At 40.7% G+C, this 14574-nt stretch overlaps 2 protein-coding genes across 9 annotated transcripts in view; both read left to right on the plus strand.

Annotated features, from left to right (window-relative positions):
• The window catches only part of LOC137427627 (transcription factor Sox-6), a 115779-nt gene extending 111456 nt beyond the window's left edge, over window positions 1-4323 (plus strand). The window contains exons 12-14 of the mRNA XM_078777963.1: window positions 3002-3337; window positions 3460-3670; window positions 3876-4323. Of these exons, the coding sequence (XP_078634089.1) occupies window positions 3002-3337; window positions 3460-3670; window positions 3876-4068 (740 nt within the window). The 3' untranslated portion in view covers window positions 4069-4323. The remainder of the gene's footprint in view (window positions 1-3001; window positions 3338-3459; window positions 3671-3875) is intronic.
• Window positions 4324-10997: 6674 nt separating this feature from the next.
• The window catches only part of LOC137427622 (carnitine O-palmitoyltransferase 1, liver isoform), a 125572-nt gene continuing 121995 nt past the window's right edge, over window positions 10998-14574 (plus strand). For 2 of the 8 annotated variants that reach the window (XM_068117229.2, XM_078777967.1), the window contains exon 1: window positions 11717-11816. The gene's annotated coding sequence lies outside the window, so the exon portion shown is untranslated. Of the gene's footprint in view, window positions 11163-11304; window positions 11583-11716; window positions 11817-14574 lie in introns of those variants that run through there. The other 6 variants (XM_068117228.2, XM_068117230.2, XM_068117232.2 and 3 more) reach the window with 6 other exon arrangements.

Consider the following 14574-nt stretch of genomic DNA (forward strand, 5'->3'; position numbering starts at 1 on the left):
TCTTCATCTTCCAAGATCTTGTCACTTCATTTTTGAGTTTCTTGGCATTTGATCATTTTCTTGATTTCTGCGTTGTTCAGGCCAACATCGCTCGGTGCAGAAACCTCAATTAGCAATTCCTTCTTTTCTTTTTTTTGTACCTAATAGTCTACCTGCCAAGGGCCAAAAAAAACAAAAAACTTTTGATGGCATTTTTTGTTAATGGCCAGCATCCATTCTTAAAATGACCTTTGGGGTACGACAATCATCACCTGAGGGGATGCCACATTGGATTTTTGTGTTAAAGGTCACTCAAAGGTCATCCAGGGGGCTTATTATTGAAGTGGTACCATATTGGTACAGATTTAACTGCATATATAGACTTAAAATTGTCCCATATCATAGATGGATATCTCTTAAAGGTATTTTGTTTATTTTAAAAGAAACAAAAAACAAATTTGGTTCAAAGGTCACACACAGAATGTGGATTATTTTTTTTCTCCATGAATTTTCTAGAACTGGGATAATTAAAATTTTGCAGATGTGCCAGTGGATTGCTCTACAATCTGCATACTTTGTAGTGCCTTTGGGTGTACCGCTGTTCTGACACGAGTTTTTTACATCCCGATAGCAGGTGGCTCATACCTTCTGTTTCTACCTTGTAAAATCTACATTTGGCCGATTGACTCAGTCCTGCCATCTTCTTAATGCCATTGGTATAGTGTCCTTGGCCTTGGGCATTAATAATGATTCATTCTCCGTCCCAGTTGAGCTGACGTCTTAGCCATTCCAATGAGACTTCTTTGTCTATGCCCATTCTGTCCATCTCTTTATATGTCTCCCTGCTCTTTTATTGTTTCCCAGTTGTCAGTTTATATCTGTTGGTATTTGGTTTTATATTTTTCTGTTGTCTTTTTTGCAATTGTTGGGGCTGTATTTGTTGCTGTTTCAGTTGCTGTTTCAGTTTAATGCTTGACATCTTCCATTCACACTTGTCTTTGGAAATTTATTTTTTAGGTGGGTTAGGGATACCTTTTCTGGTTTATCTTCACGATCGCATACAAATTGGATTTGGTAGTCTGTTGAACTTTTCACGTACTCAACCAATCCCACCTTTGTCAGTCTGTGCACTTGTTTGAGCTCCATCAAGCTGCTGCCTCCTTGTCTCGGCAGGTACATTTTCAGGATGTACTGATTTTTGTAAAACATTTCTTGGATAGTGAGGAGTTTCCTTATTTTGATATCCAGTTTATTGATTTCTGATTGTGGCCAGTTTATTATTCTGCAGCTGTACTGGAATACTGGTATTACGAGTTGGTTTATGGTTTTGATTTTGGTCCTTGGAGAACGGTATGTTTTCATGATCAGCCTTGTTCTACGCAGGTATTCTTTGGTAATTGTTTTGCGCATTTTTTCTGACACCTTTGTTGGCCCTCTTCTACTTTGCAGTATTTGTAAGATGCTTCGTTTTCTAGTTTCTACCTGTACTGTTGTATTTATGTTGATTTTTATGTGGTCCGTTTTTGTTGGTCTAACTTGTGCGAATGTGCACTTGGCACACTTATCTAGGCCAAATTATATTTGAATGTCATCAGAATACTAATTTGAGTTGTTCCATCAATTTTTTGTTGTTTGGTGCTAAGACTTTTAAATCATCCATGCACAGTAGATGTCACCTTTCTTGTCTCTTGGAACGTTCTCCAATTGGACCTTTGGGTATATCCAACTATCCATGTCCTTGCTCATTAATGAGGTTGCTCAGTGGGTCCAAGGCCAAGAAACCTAGGAGGGGTGAAAGGCTGTCACCCTGGAAGATCCTGTGATGTATCTTCACTCTTGCTATTTCGATCTTTCCTTCTGAGTGCTGTAATATTAATGTGGTATTCCAAAGCTCCATTGCTTTCTCAATGAGTTTGATTATTTTGAGGTCGATCTTGTAATGTTGCACGCATTTTATCATCCATGACTGTGGAACACTGTCAAAAGCTTCTTTGTAGTCTATCCCTGTTGTGGATAATTTTGTTCTTGTTTTAGACTTTGAGTATGGCCTTGTTTAGTAGTAGTTCGTCTATTGTTCTGTAGCATCATCTTTTACATCACATTTTGTTCTGTCTCTAAGCCTCCTTGTTATGTTAGGCCCTGATTTATTGCTTTTGTTTCCCTAGTTCATGGTACAGTCTTTTCGCGTTATATTGAAACATGTGGTTTTGCTTTCTCCCTTTGTTGACTTTGTCATCATTTTTCTTTATTTATCTTTTTCACTATCATATATATTTTGAGTTTGCTTTCAGCAACCATGGTTCCCTTTTTGAGGAAATGTTTTATGGCCGGATGCCCTTCCTGACGCCAACCCTTTTAGTCGCCTCTTACGACACGCAGGGATACGGTGTACCTATTCTAAACCGGGGTACACACCGGGTAGTGATGTTGGGAATAGATTTCTTGCGAAAGATGATGGGAATAGAGCCTGTGATGGATGCTGTGAAGAGAAACAGGTTAGAGATGGTTTGGTCATGTGTTGAGGAAGGATGAAAGTGACTGGTTGAGAAGAGTGATGGAAATGAACGTAGGAGGAAGTAGAGGACGGGGAAGACCGAGAAAGACTTGGGTAAAGGTGGTGGAAGAAGAAATGCGGGCAAGGGAGCTAACAAGGGGAGATGCAGAAAATCGGGCAAAATGGAGAAGATTGTCATGGGGTCCTCAAGGCTAACCTCCGCTCTAGCAGGGAAAATGGCCTTAAAATGCCTGTTGTGTTGTTGTTGTTTCAGCAACCATTACGTCTCGGTCTTTATTTGAAATGCAATCCTTTTTTTTCCTTTTTTTTTTGGAATCTCCTCAATATGTTTGGGCTTCATTTTACCATTATGAATTGTTATATTTGTCGTGCTTCCTTTCTCAGTTTCTCAATGTGTGCATTTTCTTTGAAGGACCACTCGTGTGGGGCCAGCCCCAAATGAGTCTTTTACGCGGCCTTTCTTTGTGGAACTGCAGTTCTAAACTCCTTTGATTCCTTTTCTTCTAGGATCTACTGACCTCGCCCCCAAGCTAATGCCTCTTCTTTTCTGGCCCCCGTCGATTGGAGCACCTGCAACGACACAGCATCACATCGAGAACAAGAGCTTTCGAAGCACAAGCATTTCTGGAAATGGAGGAAGTGGTACTGCTGCTGGTGTCACTGGAGGAACTGCTGGTTGTGGCGTTGCTAGTTGTGGCAGCACGAATAACAGCAATTGTAGCAATGCATCGCCACACATCAAACGCCCGATGAACGCATTCATGGTGTGGGCAAAGGAGGAACGGAGGAAGATTCTTCAAGCTTTTCCTGACATGCACAACTCCAACATCAGCAAGATACTTGGTAAGGTGGGGCCGGTGATATGACGCATGGAGATTGAAGAAATAGAGGATGGAGTTGTGATAATGTTTATGGAGTGGATCACCTGCATGTGCCTACCTCTTCCCCCTGTCCCCCTCCCAAAGGTGCCCGGTGGAAGACCATGTCAAACCAAGAGAAGCAGCCGTACTATGAAGAGCAGGCTCGATTGAGCAAGTTGCACTTGGAGCGCTACCCTGATTACAAGTACCGGCCACGACCCAAGCGTTCCAGTGTACAAGATGGCCGCCGGCTGCGCCTTGGCCAGTTTCGACCACCTGGCAGGAATGACCGAGTAACTGAGGGGCAATGTGATGGGTGAGGTTGTCATGTTTATTAGGTATTCAGCGATTCCAGGCCTGTTTTGCTAATGTCCAGCGAGCTAAGCTTTTGGTGGAACCTTTCACCTTCCCTTCCCCCTTCTACCTTTCCAGCCCTCTTTAGTTTTTCCTCACCTTTTTTTCTTCGCAAATTATCATTCGCCTGTTTCTGTTCTTCTCAAAATCCATAACCCTGTCCCTAGTGAGGAACCACGGCTGCAGATCACATCTGTGTACACGGTTTCTACAGTTACATCTCCAACGGCCAATTGCTCCAGCCAATCAAAATGTGTGGCATTGAGCCGGCAAGGTGGAGTCACTGAGAGACTGCAACCAATAGGCTTGCTCCAAGGATGCAGAGAGCAAATGGAACTGATGGAAGAAGAGGAAGACTAGAAAACCGAAGTGAAGGGAGATTGGAAGCTGAAAATTTATACCAGACTGCATCGTGATCACAATTTAAGGCATAAACATGACCCTCAACTGAACGCCACGTGGGAGAGTGAGGGAGTAAAAAACAAACAAACAAACAAACAAACAACAGACTTGAAAGTTGTTGGGTTTTTTTGTCACAAGTTTAACATGTTTTATATTTTTTGCATCGTGGTTCTGCAATAATATTGCTTCAGCAATAAAATATAGAATGCTCTATGTGGAGGCCCGTAAAGCATCGTTGGACCCGTGCAGCCCGTCGTCTTGGTGCGCTGAGGGCGCATTGGTTTTGGCCGCGTGTGACAGCAACGGTCATGGAATGCGAATAGGTTTGTCTCCACCACATGCAAACAAGTAGTAACTACCTTTGACATTTTCGTTTCTAATTAGTATTATCGGCGACTATCCGTGGCCACAAATTTTGACTTTGTAAAAACATTTCGACCGGAAGTTTATGTTCGTTCGCTTTAAATAATTTAACGTACGATGCAAGCATACCGACTTGAAAACGACGGACGTTTTGCAGTTCAAAAAGCAAAGAGGCAGGGACTTTGTGATTTGAAGTTTTCGGTAATTATTATATTAACTTTGTTTGGCATTGTACAAAAATAAGTTTGCATTAGCTTCGTTATTGTGCGTTATTTGGACTTTATTATCGATTTGAACGTAGAGGTGTTAACATTGGTGTCGTGTTCAAAATTGGTGCCCACTGCCAAGAGAAACATCAACCACTGCCAAACAGGTGTACCCAACCTGTATTTTCCTTCCGTGACGGTCAAGTGAGCCGCCATGTTTGCTCACGACGAATGGTTTCTCATTCTCGACGTCATTTGGCTCTGGGCCTGTACATGCTTTGCATATGGTGGAAATAGAGTTAGGGTGTTCGTCTGTCGGAGGACTTCTGATTCAAAACCGGACCCTGCTTGTTGAACTAACGTGGTAATGAATACATTGCTCCCAAAAAATTTTCCCGGCACTCCCACCTCCATCCCATGCGCCCCTCACACAATCCTACAATCCTGTGGAGACTATGGCTTGCAAAGCTGTTTGTATAAAAATTAATGTCAGGATTAAAAAGCAAACTGCAGTGATATAAGGCTCATGGAGCTTGTACATATTACACATAGGACGAGGACATTAGGAGCCATCAGTGCACTTTACATAAATGTCAAGGACATTGGCGGACAAATTCGAACTTGGGACCTCTGCGTCACGACTGAGTTTGGCGCTCGGATGGGAGCACCAAACAGGCCAACGCGAATCATTCGTGTATCCTGTATACTCTAGCTGCAGTACGGTGAGGCTACAGTCTTTTCATCGATTGGTCCATCGTTCTTTTCTATATTTTGAGCGGTGTATTTCTGTACCCTACAAAAGGGGGAAATCGCTGCAAGGTACTTTGTCCTTTATGCTGGTGGAGGTCTTTCAGGAGGGGGGGTGGGGTCTTGTCTTGCTCACGACTTGCGACTTTGAGGTAAACACTGCTGACCAGGTCCTTCCTGCTACCTGTTCCACCCAAGAAAAAGCAACGGGAAGATGAAAAACTTTTTTTTGTTTGTTTCTGGCCATGTTTCTGTCTATCTTCCTTCACCTCTTGGCTATATATCTATATATATATCTATATATCTATATATATATATATATATATATAATTTATTTTTTTTCTTCCTGTCTATATTTTTGTGTATATCCTTTCTCGGTTCTTCTCCGCTTCCTGCTAGCCGAGTCGACACCAAGTTGCCTAAATGACTGCCCTTCCCTACCACTACCCAGCCAGAATGGTTACCATGCAACCAGCGTATCTCAGGTGTTGTTTTATTTTTATTTCTAGATTTTGGGTCAATGCTGGCCATGGTGGGACAGAAGCGAGAAACGGTGAACGATTTAACCATTTTATCCAAGCCACCTAAGCCATCCATTGTCCATGCTTCGATCACAAGCCGTTTCTTTCGCGCCTGGAAGGTCGGGCTGCTTGTCCGGGAGGAATTCGGCGTCATCCAATCGGGAGCCAGAATGGCTGCCTCATTTTGGCTTCTGATGAATTGGGATAAGTATTTGCAGAGCCCAAACAGTTTGGTGTGATGGAAACACCATGTATGTGTAAAAAAAAGAGAAAAAAGTTTTTCCCATCAACATGTTTGTATACATGTACATCTGTCTCTAATATTATACCTCAATCTTCACGAAAGTTTGGTGCATTTGTTTCATGCGCTCTTCATGTCCTCTACCAGCACTATCAGTATTCCTTCCTGACAAACTGTTTTCCTAAGGAATTTGGCACACTTCAGTTTGTGCTGCACCTCAGTGCCAAAATGAGGTTTATTTAAACAAAACATGTTGGTTTTCTTTTCCTTTTTTATTTTTATCACAGTTCTGATTGTTTTCTAGTCTTGTATTGGTTATGTCACTGATGTTTGTACCTTGCTTGCAATTCTACTGACAATCTGTAAAGGATGTGGGAACAATCTCTTGACTGATTTTTTTGGTTGTGTTTGCACTGATGACTGTGAATTGATGCATGGTTTGGATGTGTGGGTGGCAGCATGTAGATGGTGGGTATGTGCAGCTTAATTTGGCAGCCATAAGGCCCATGGAGGTCTGTAGGTCAGTGATGTAGGTATATATATATACAGTCACGTGAAAAAGTAAGTACACCCCATGTAAAGTTTTGACATTTTCAACATATTTCAACATACAGCTATTTAATCTTCATTTCAACAATATTGATAGATAAAGGTGATATAACATAACAAATATCATGAAACATTTACATTTTGTAGTCCATTGTATAATTTAAATAAACATAAATGCAAATTTTGCATGTGGAAAAACTAAGTACACCCTTGGGTCTAATAGGTGGTATTGCCCCCTTTGGCAGAAACAACCTCAAGTAGGCGTTTCTTATAACTGTCTACCAGTCTCTGACATCGACTGGGAGAAATTTTTGCCCACTCCTCCATGCATAATTCTTTCAGCTGTGCGATGTTTGAGGGGTTTCTTGCGTACACAGCTCGTTTCAAATCCCCCCACAACATCTCAATGGGATTTAGATCCGGGCTTTGACTTGGCCATTCCAGAACGCTCCATTTCTTTCTTTTCAGCCATTCCTTGGTGGATTTACTGGTATGTTTAGGGTCATTGTCATGTTGCAAGGTCCACCTTCGGTTGAGCTTCAACATTCTGACAGATGGCCTCACATTATCCTCAAGCACCCTCTGGTACAATGAAGAATTCATAGTGGATTCTATGATGGTGAGCTGCCCAGGCCCTGATGCAGCAAAGCTGCCCCAAACCATAATATTTCTACCACCATGCTTTACAGTTGGTATCAAGTTCTTGTGGTCAAATGCTGTCTTTGGTTTTCGCCAAACATGTCTTCTGGTACTTGGCCAAATAGCTCTACCTTTGACTCATCTGTCCAGAGCACATTCTTCCAGAAGTGCAGGTCTTTGCCTAGGTGTTCATTGGCAAACTTTAGTCTTGCCCTGATGTTCTTTCTGGACAGCAAAGGTTTCCTCCTGGCACACCTCCCAGGTAGATCAAATTTGTGCAGCCTCTTTCTAATGGTAAACTCATGCACTTTGACATCAACAGTGGCAAGAGCTACCTGTAGGTCCCGTGATGACATTCTGGGGTTCTTAGAGACTTCTTTCAGCATCTTGCGGTCTGCTCTCGGGCTGAACCTGCTGGGGTGGCCTGGCCTGAACAAGTTGGCAGTTGTTTGGAATCTTCTCCACTTGTAGATGATCTTCCAGACAGTCAAATGATTGATTTCAAATTGTTTGGAGATCTTTTTAAATCCCTTCCCAGACTCGTAGGCATCTATAACCTCCTTTCTGAAGGCCTCAGAGAGCTCTTTTGATCTGGGCATGGTGATGCCACACACTTCAACAACAAAGAGCAAACCAAACTAAATGTCTGAGGTTTAAATAAGACAGGTTCCTCCAAGATCCTCTCTAACGATGTTCTAATCATTTGCACCTGAGCTGGTGCACCTGATTATAATTTTAGGTATTTCAAGTAGTGATAAATTTAATGAAGTAGTGAAGTAGTGACTTCCCTACCGACCAAGCCCGTTTCAAATTATCCCTCTGCCACCCAGAATTAACATTAATAAATAACATTAATGAATTAACATTAACATTAACAGAAATAACATTCACGTCCATACATCTATCTATAATTCCAGTAATCTCTGTGTGTGTGTGTGTCTGTCTGTCTGTCTGTATGTATGTATGTATGTATGCGACCGCTGTTTCTCGACAACTACCGGTCCGATATACTTGAAACTTGCCAGGTATATTGCTGGGGACCCGAGGATGTGCCTTTTCAAGGTTTGAAATTAATCGGACAAGTGGTTCCCAAGGTATGGTCACCGTACTCGCAAGCCGTTCGCTTTGGCTTTGCGAATGGACCAAACCATTTCATGTAAATAGAGGGGGGGGTTCTGTGGTCGTTGCGAATGGACCAAACCATTTCATGTAAATAGAGGGGGGGGGGTTCTGTGGTCGTTACTGCCACGTGGTTTCAAAGTTTTTTTTTGTTGTTGTTGTTTGCACGCATGTTTTTTTGCACGCACGTACGGGCAAGCACGTACGGGCGTGCCCGTACGGGCAAGCACGTACGGGCGTGCCCGTACGTGCGGGCACGCCCTAGTTATATGTAATCAGTTGATGAAGCATGTTGCGTCGCAAAACAAAGGACAAGACCAGAACAAAGACAAAAAGATGCCAGTGCATGCGTATTATTTAATGACTGGTCGAATTTGGTAGCGCATATTGCAACGGATATCCTCACGATTCTACACGTCGCAGCTGGTGACCACACTGGTCATTTTTCTCTTGTTTTTTGTTTGTTTGTTTTTTCCAGCAAAACGGGACACCAAGACTTAAAAACAATTTTTTCTTTCAAGACTCGGTATTGTTTTTAGACTATTATGTTTTAGAGTTTAGACTATCTGTTATACTGTCGGTCTTGTTTTTTGTTTTTCAAAAAAAACGGACACCACTAAAAACAACCTTGTTTCAAGACTATCGGTCTTGTTTTTAGACTGTTTAGAGTTTTATGGTTTAGACTATCTGTTAGACTATTGGTCTTGTTTTTTCTTTTCTTTTTCAAAAAAACAGGACACTAAGACGAAAAACAACTTTCTTTCAAGACTATCGGTCATGTTTTTAGACTTTTTAGATTATTATGTTTGAGACGATCTGTTAGACTATTGGTCTTGTTTTGAGACTATTATGTTTTAGACTATCGTTCTTTTTTTTAGACTATTATGTTTTAGACTATCTGTTAGACTGTCAGTGGTGTTGTTTTTTTTCTTTTCAAAAAAACGTGACACCAAGACTAAAAACAACTTGCTTTCGGGAACCAAAAAAAATTAAATAATGGAAAAATTAAATAATTAAAAAGTGATGAGAAAGTGGTAAATTTTTTTTTACTGAAAATTGAAAAAAATAATAAACTATCGATGAATTTATAAATTAAAAAAACTTAATAATCAAAAATAATAATGGGAAAGTTATTCTTGAAAAAGTGGGACACCACGGATGCAAATACCTAAACACTGCGTGCCCCCCCCCCCCCCTCCGGGAACCACATAGTCAGGCAGCTTAGCAGCATATTTATCGAAAATGGGGAACGGCTTGACAAAAGCGCCATTTTTATTTTGGTGGTCCATTATACCATATACAATAGATTTAGGACCGGAGGCAAGAAATATACAGTGTTCTTCACCTTTTTATTGGACAAAAACCAATTATGTATATATTTTCAACAAGGAGGCTAACTTTTATTTCATTACATGCAGTGTTATTTGTAAAACTTATGCATGCCTGCATAATAAATCTTACGCTTCCATGCAATAATAATTAGTAATATAATACCGAGTGTTTATACAAATGTGTTGTGCTTATGACTCGCGCACCTCTCATATATCTAACATGTACGCAACTACAAGGATGTAATGACAATATAGCTTGAGAACAGACAACATGTTGTTCAAGGTAATTTGTCCAGCAATTTATGTATTTACGATTTTAGTCTAACTCCAATAGCTGATGATTTATTTGCATAGATGTATTGCTCGATATTATGTATTTGCGCAAAAGTCAAACACTGTATATGTCTTGCCTCCGGTCCTAATTCTATTGCATATGGTCCAATGAACCACTAAAATAAAAATGGTACTTTTGTAAAGTCGTTCCCCCAAAAATTGCTAAGCTGCCTAACTAACAATGAATCCCGCAACCACCGTGAGCATATAATACTGAGTTCATTTATTAAAACATAAAAATAATTCAGTAATAGGCAAGATGGGTTTATGGAAAAAGGCCATGTATAAGCTTCTCGGTGCATTTTTGGGTAAAATTTTGGAAACTCACTTTTTAACACGATTAGGGTATGCTGGATTTGATTAACCTTTTGGCGGCCATTTTGTTTATGCTAATTATAAGGACAAAAACTCAAAACTCGGCTTGGGAACCGGATTTATCGAATTCAGCATACCCTAATTATGTTAAAAAGTGAGGTTCCCAAATTTTACCCAAAAATGCACCTAACATTCACATTTCTCAGAAATCCGTCGAGTCTATGAGGCATCTTCATTTTTGATGAATGGACAGCTGTGACTATACAAGGATAGCTCACTCCCTGCTTGGCCAGATACTGTTTCGCTAATCCACCGGGATGGTCACTAATCCACCACTTCGCACCCATCGACACCAAGACAAGTGTCTGCCTGATGGTTGCTTGGGTTCTTTTTATCGGTGTGTCTGGATACCGAGCCGTTACCCTGGGTGACAATAATAATAGTAATAGTAATAATAACGATAGTGCAGCCTGTGAGCAAGTTGCAGCTGCCTTGCCTAATCCAGTGTGCTAAATTCGTCTCCACTGTAAAAGGGGGTGCTGGCACGAGAGGGTCGTGAGAGCGACCTGATGTGTATCCATAGAAAGAAACGGTGAGTTATTCATTCGGATTGTTTAGTCTTTCTTTCTACAGAAACTCAAGTTGCCGAGCGCTTGCTTGTCCATCGGGCTGCGAGTTTGAGAGTGCGGTGAGGACTTGAAACTTTCTAATCCTTTAAATAATCCTCAATGTGTCTCTTGGACAATTGTGAACTAAGAAGAAGCAATTTTTATTGGAAGTTTATTTTGACCGTTGGGGTTAAAATCGATGAGGGCACCAATTAATGCTTTATAGCTTGCAGTGCAGTATATTGTACTGATGGAAGGTTTTAAATAGTTGGAACATTATAGAAAGGTATATCAGGAAAGGATAAAGAATGAGTATCAAATACTGTTCTAAGTTATAACGAGGACAGCTGAAAACTAGTCATGGTTTATGGCAAAATAATTTTGCGAAGTTATTTTTTGGGTAACCTGATAGCTCACCTGGTTCTGAAGCCAATCCGATTGAAACTACCGTTCTGGTGCAGCGCCAGCGGAGGTCGTTCGAGAGGGAATCGAGTTTGGTGGTAGGTACTGGGTGCGTACACACAGGGGACGGTCAATAAATATCCGAATGAGATACAAACGATGTCTCTGTCATTTGTTTGTGCATACGCGGATCTGGGGGAGGTGGTGAAGGGGGTGCACACCACCCCCCCACACACACCCTCGGATTTTCAATGACAAGTAGTGTGCTGTGATATTGGTTGCAGTCCAGTGGCAAATACAGAGTGGTGTCAACCATTAAATTTTCTCCATGTGTGAGTCAATTATGTGTGTGTTTACAGGATACACGTCATGTGATGAGAGGTGTCGAGTTAATTATTTAATCGCACATTAAATGTGTGTTTCCCTCTCGTGCTGTTCATCTTTTAATCACGTATTAAATGTGTTTCCCGATCACGCTGTTCATCTATCAATCACGTATTAAATGTGTGTTTCCCTCTCGTGCTGTTCATCTTTTAATCACGCATTAAATGTGTGTTTCCCTCTCATGCTGTTCATCTGTCAATCACGTATTAAATGTGTGTTTCCCTCTCGTGCTGTTCATCTTTTAATCACGCATTAAATGTGTTTCCCTCTCATGCTGTTCATCTATCAATCACGTATTAAATGTGTGTTTCCCTCTCGTGCTGTTCATCTTTTAATCACGCATTAAATGTGTGTTTCCCTCTCATGCTGTTCATCTATTAATCACGCATTAAATGTGTGTTTCCCTCTCGTGCTGTTCATCCTTTAATCGCACATTAAATGCGTTTCCCTCTCGTGCTGTTCATCTTTTAATCACGCATTAAATGTGTGTTTCCCTCTCGTGCTGTTCATCTATTAATCACGCATTAAATGTGTGTTTCCCTCTCGTGCTGTTCATCTTTTAATCACACATTAAATGTGTTTCCCTCTCGTGCTGTTCATCTTTTAATCACGCATTAAATGTGTGTTTCCCTCTCGTGCTGTTCATCTTTTAATCACGCATTAAATGTGTGTTTCCCATTTGTGCTGTTCATCTTTTAATCACGCATTAAATGTGTTTTCCTCTCGTGCTCATCTATCAATCACGTATTAAATGTGTGTTTCCCTCTCGTGCTGTTCATGTTTTAATCACGCATTAAATGTGTTTCCCTCTCGTGCTGTTCATCTTTTAATCATGCATTAAATGTGTGTTTCCCTCTCGTGCTGTTCATCTTTCAATCATGCATTAAATGTGTGTTTCCCGATAACGCTGTTCATCTTTTAATCATGCATTAAATGTGTGTTTCCCTCTCGTGCTGTTCATCTTTTAATCACGCATTAAATGTGTGTTTCCCATTTGTGCTGTTCATCCTTTAATCACGCATTAAATGTGTTTCCCTCTCGTGCTGTCCATCTTTTAATCACACATTAAATGTGTGTTTCCCTTTCGTGCTGTTCATCTTTTAATCACGCATTAAATGTGTGTTTCCCTCTCGTGCTGTTCATCTTTTAATCACACATTAAATGTGTGTTTCCCAACCTTACTGTTCATCTATTAACCATGCATTAAATGTGTGTTTCCCTATCACACTGTTCATCTTTTAATCACACATTAAATGTGTGTTTCCCTCTTGTGCTGTATATCTTTTAAGCACACATTAAATGTGTGTTTCCCGATCGCGCTGTTCATGTTTTAATCGCACATTAAATGTGTGTTTCCCTATCACGCTGTTCATCTTTTAATCACACATTAAATGTGTGTTTCCCTCTCATGCTGTTCATCTTTTAATCACGCATTAAATGTGTGTTTCCCATCCTTACTGTTCATCTTTTAATCATGCATTAAATGTGTGTTTCCCATCCTTACTGTTCATCTTTTAATCACGCATTAAATGTGTGTTTCCCTATCACCGCTGTTCATCTTTTAATCACGCATTAAATGTGTGTTTCCCTCTCACGCTGTTCATCTTTTAATCACACATTAAATGTGTGTTTCCCGATCGCACTGTTCATCTTTTAATCGCACATTAAATGTGTGTTTCCCTTTCACGCTGCTCATCTTTTAATCACGCATTAAATGTGTGTTTCCCATCCTTACTGTTCATCTTTTAATCACACATTAAATGTGTGTCTCCCATCCTTACTGTTCATCTTTTAATCACCCATTAAATGTGTGTTTCCCTATCACGCTGTTCATCTTTTAATCACGCATTAAATGTGTGTTTCCCGATCGCGCTGCTTATCTTTTAATCGCACATTAAATGTGTGTTTCCCTATCACGCTGTTCATCTTTTAATCACACATTAAATGTGTGTTTCCCTCCCATGCTGCTCATCTTTTAATCACACATTAAATGTGTTTCTCCCATCCTTACTGTTCATCTTTTAATCACGCATTAAATGTGTGTTACCCATCCTTACTGTTCATCTTTTAATCACGCATTAAATGTGTGTTTCCCTATCACGCTGTTCATCTTTTAATGAAGCATTAAATGTGTTTCCCATTTGTGCTGTTCATCTTTTAATCAAGCATTAACTGTGTTTCCCTATCACGCTGCTCATCTTTTAATCACGCATTACATGCTCGTTTCCCAATCGGAATGTCAGAATGCACAGTGATGAAGCGTTACATTACGGAAATTCCTATAACACCTGATTTATGTTCGTCGGTGCTATGTCTCAATGGACGAACCAAAGGACCAGGAGACGGGTTTCTTCCAAGTGCAGTTTATTCAATCCAGAACCGTACAGCGTAACAATTACTCCAAACGAGTGCAGCATGCACCCATAGTTCAAATTAGCACCTGAAGTCCCCACTTCCATCCCGTCCTTGCGCCAAACATCCAACAACCGGTAGTCGCTGTGGGAACATCCATGCATTCAAATAACTAACTGTTGTTCTTCCATATTATAACTAACTATTGTGCTTACATTACTAAAAAAAAAAGAAAAAAAAGGCGTTACTTAATTTTTGAACGGCCCCATATTGGGTTAAACAATCCGTGACCGCGTGATGAATCAGCTCGTCTTAATATAACCGTGGTGGAGGCTGACATGGTGAGAGGTGTTG

The sequence above is a fragment of the Myxine glutinosa genome, chromosome 5 (genome assembly GCF_964187855.1).
Source record: "Myxine glutinosa chromosome 5, kmMyxGlut1.1, whole genome shotgun sequence".
Classification (NCBI taxonomy): domain Eukaryota; kingdom Metazoa; phylum Chordata; class Myxini; order Myxiniformes; family Myxinidae; genus Myxine; species Myxine glutinosa.